This window comes from Trachymyrmex cornetzi, unplaced genomic scaffold (assembly GCF_001594075.2).
Source record: "Trachymyrmex cornetzi isolate Tcor2-1 unplaced genomic scaffold, Tcor1.1 C3957360, whole genome shotgun sequence".
NCBI lineage: Eukaryota > Metazoa > Arthropoda > Insecta > Hymenoptera > Formicidae > Trachymyrmex > Trachymyrmex cornetzi.
In genome coordinates, this window is record NW_017295420.1 from 1 (window position 1) to 2474 (window position 2474).

At 25.5% G+C, this 2474-nt stretch overlaps 1 protein-coding gene across 1 annotated transcript; it reads left to right on the forward strand.

Annotated features, from left to right (window-relative positions):
- Positions 1–160: 160 nt before the first annotated feature.
- On the forward strand, positions 161–2289 carry LOC108757389 (uncharacterized; the record flags this gene model as incomplete). Its single annotated transcript, XM_018518335.1, has 3 exons — positions 161–166; positions 1809–1951; positions 2187–2289. Coding segments are annotated over exons 2-3 (245 nt in total), but the record flags the coding sequence as incomplete, so codon positions are not given.
- Positions 2290–2474: the final 185 nt, after the last annotated feature.

The window sequence follows — 2474 nt, forward strand, 5'->3', positions numbered from 1 at the left end:
AATTAGTACTATATTATTAGTTTCCTACTCTTAATTGAATTTTAACAGGAACGCTAATTTCCGTAAGAATGTCGGTAATATCTTGTCGGTGGCTCGGGTGTCAGTGTCAAGGTCTAATCCGTCTAACCAGACGGACCAGACCAGACAGGCAGACACAAATGCATGAGTTAGTGCGTGAAGAGCAGTGGAATAGTTCTCGTTTGTACTACAAACTATTTCTGAGCACACAGTAATTATTTAAAAAAAAAGTGCGTGTCATTCAACATAACTTTATGATATATCATGCATATTAAGAAACTTTGTATGATAATGTGGCGAATGGCTCTCGAACGGCAAAGCTTTGATTTACAATTGATTCCTAAATAAATGAATAATAATACTAAATGTATGATAGGAGAGAAAACATAAAACGTAATATTTTTTACTGAGTAATTAGTAGCTCGCTACGCCGTGCAGAAATTAAATTTTTTTTTGTTAATAGGCACAACGTAACCTAAAAATATAGCACAATGGTAATTATTAAATTAAATCGCACATTAAATTTCTTCTTTATTCTGCACCACATCATAAATAGTTAAATTTGTTGAAAAACTCAGATTATGCAAATTATTTAAATTTTTATCAGCAGAATGCCAGCAAATAATAGATTCTGCTAAGAATACACGAAAAGTGATGACAGAGTGATGATATATTTATTTTTAAAAATAATATTAATTTTATTTTAAAATAATAGATTCTGCTCGATCTCTTTCTGTTGATACAAGATATTAGATTATTAGACTTTAAACTGACAGACCAACAGAGTTTAATGCAAATGTAATTTTAGTCAATTTGTTTAGAATTTGTTTAGAATTCTGGCATACTACTAACATTTTACTTATTACTTACATTCCCTGTATTAAATTGAGATATCTGATTAAAACTTCAGAAGAAAAAGAGAGGAGTAAAAAATACCAGGAGTATAACTATAAAAACAAAATTTATTATCGTAATGTGTGAAGTATTGTGTAATTATATTGTGAAGTGTTAATTATTTTTACCTATTTTGAAAGATATATTTTCTGTTGTAACAATTAAAATAATTGTATATTAGTGCCCCAATAATTATAAAATACTCAATTATTATTACAATAGCTACAAAGACTACTATATTTTATATTTTGCAGAGACTGTATAGATATCATATCTTAGCATTGATTTCCGCATTGTCGTGAGATGCAGTATGTCTATTATAATTCCAATTTTTATTAAGTGGTTTTTTCACAAAACACTTGTTTTTTAATCTGTATAATCAGATTTTATATTATGTCAGATTAGAATTTTTATTATCATGCAAAGATTTAATAATTACCTAATCAGTGAACTCAATTTTTATATGATTACATCTTTTATTTGAATTCATAAAGTCTTTTGAAAGAACTAAAAAGAATTCTTTTCAGCATTGTTTTATAAAGCAGTCTAATGATTAAAATTAAATGTTTGTTACTTTATAACATTGCTTTTTGAAAATAAAATTTTTTATTAAGATAAAATTATCTGAGATAAGTCAATATTCTCTAATATTAATATATTCTTTCTTTTATATAAGTTATTGAATATTTTTTGCATAAATTCTTTTACTTTTCCATATGTAAAATTTTTCTGTAACTTGGTATAGAAATTTTTATAAAAATAACATTGACGCTTTAAATTTCGAAAGATTATCTCGAAAATACTCTCTGTAAAATAATTTTATATAAAAACTAGAAAAGAAGTTCAGATATTTCATAATTTTATTCTATTAATGTACCAATTATTTTTGTTCATAGAATGCTGTCAGGACAGTTTATTCGTAATATTCAGTTGCGTGTAACACGATATTTTACTTGTAGCAGTATTTTAGGAGAAATTAATAAAGTAGATAAAATTCCTGCACAAAAAAGCAATGAGTCTACAAAGGACAGTGTCATGGGTAAGGATAAGATAAATACTTTCTATATATAAATTAATGCTTAATAATAGAATCGATTAATCTTGTTTGTAATTAAATTTATTTTCAAGAACTATTACTTAAAAGTTTACTATTGGTAATTTGCAAATTCCTACTTAATTTGCGATTTAATTCTGAAAAAGATGTGCAATATACAAAATAAAAATATCAAAAACATATCAAAATGTAACTTCTTGTGTATGTATACATTTTATAGGTTCACGCATGCATCGGGTAACTAATTTTGACAAGAGAGTACTTGTTTGGGTAAATCGATATCCGAGCATTGCAGATGTTCCTAAAGATGTTACGTATGTGTTGTATCTATTTTTATACCATATGAAATCATTTAACAAAAAATATAAATTTAATACAAAAACATAAATTTCGATATATTTGGAATTGATTCGTCTTCAGTAGAAAATTTTAACAATAACAATCACAAAATTGTAAGAAATATAACTTATAATATTATTTTTGAAGTAAATTTTTTATTTAAGAAATA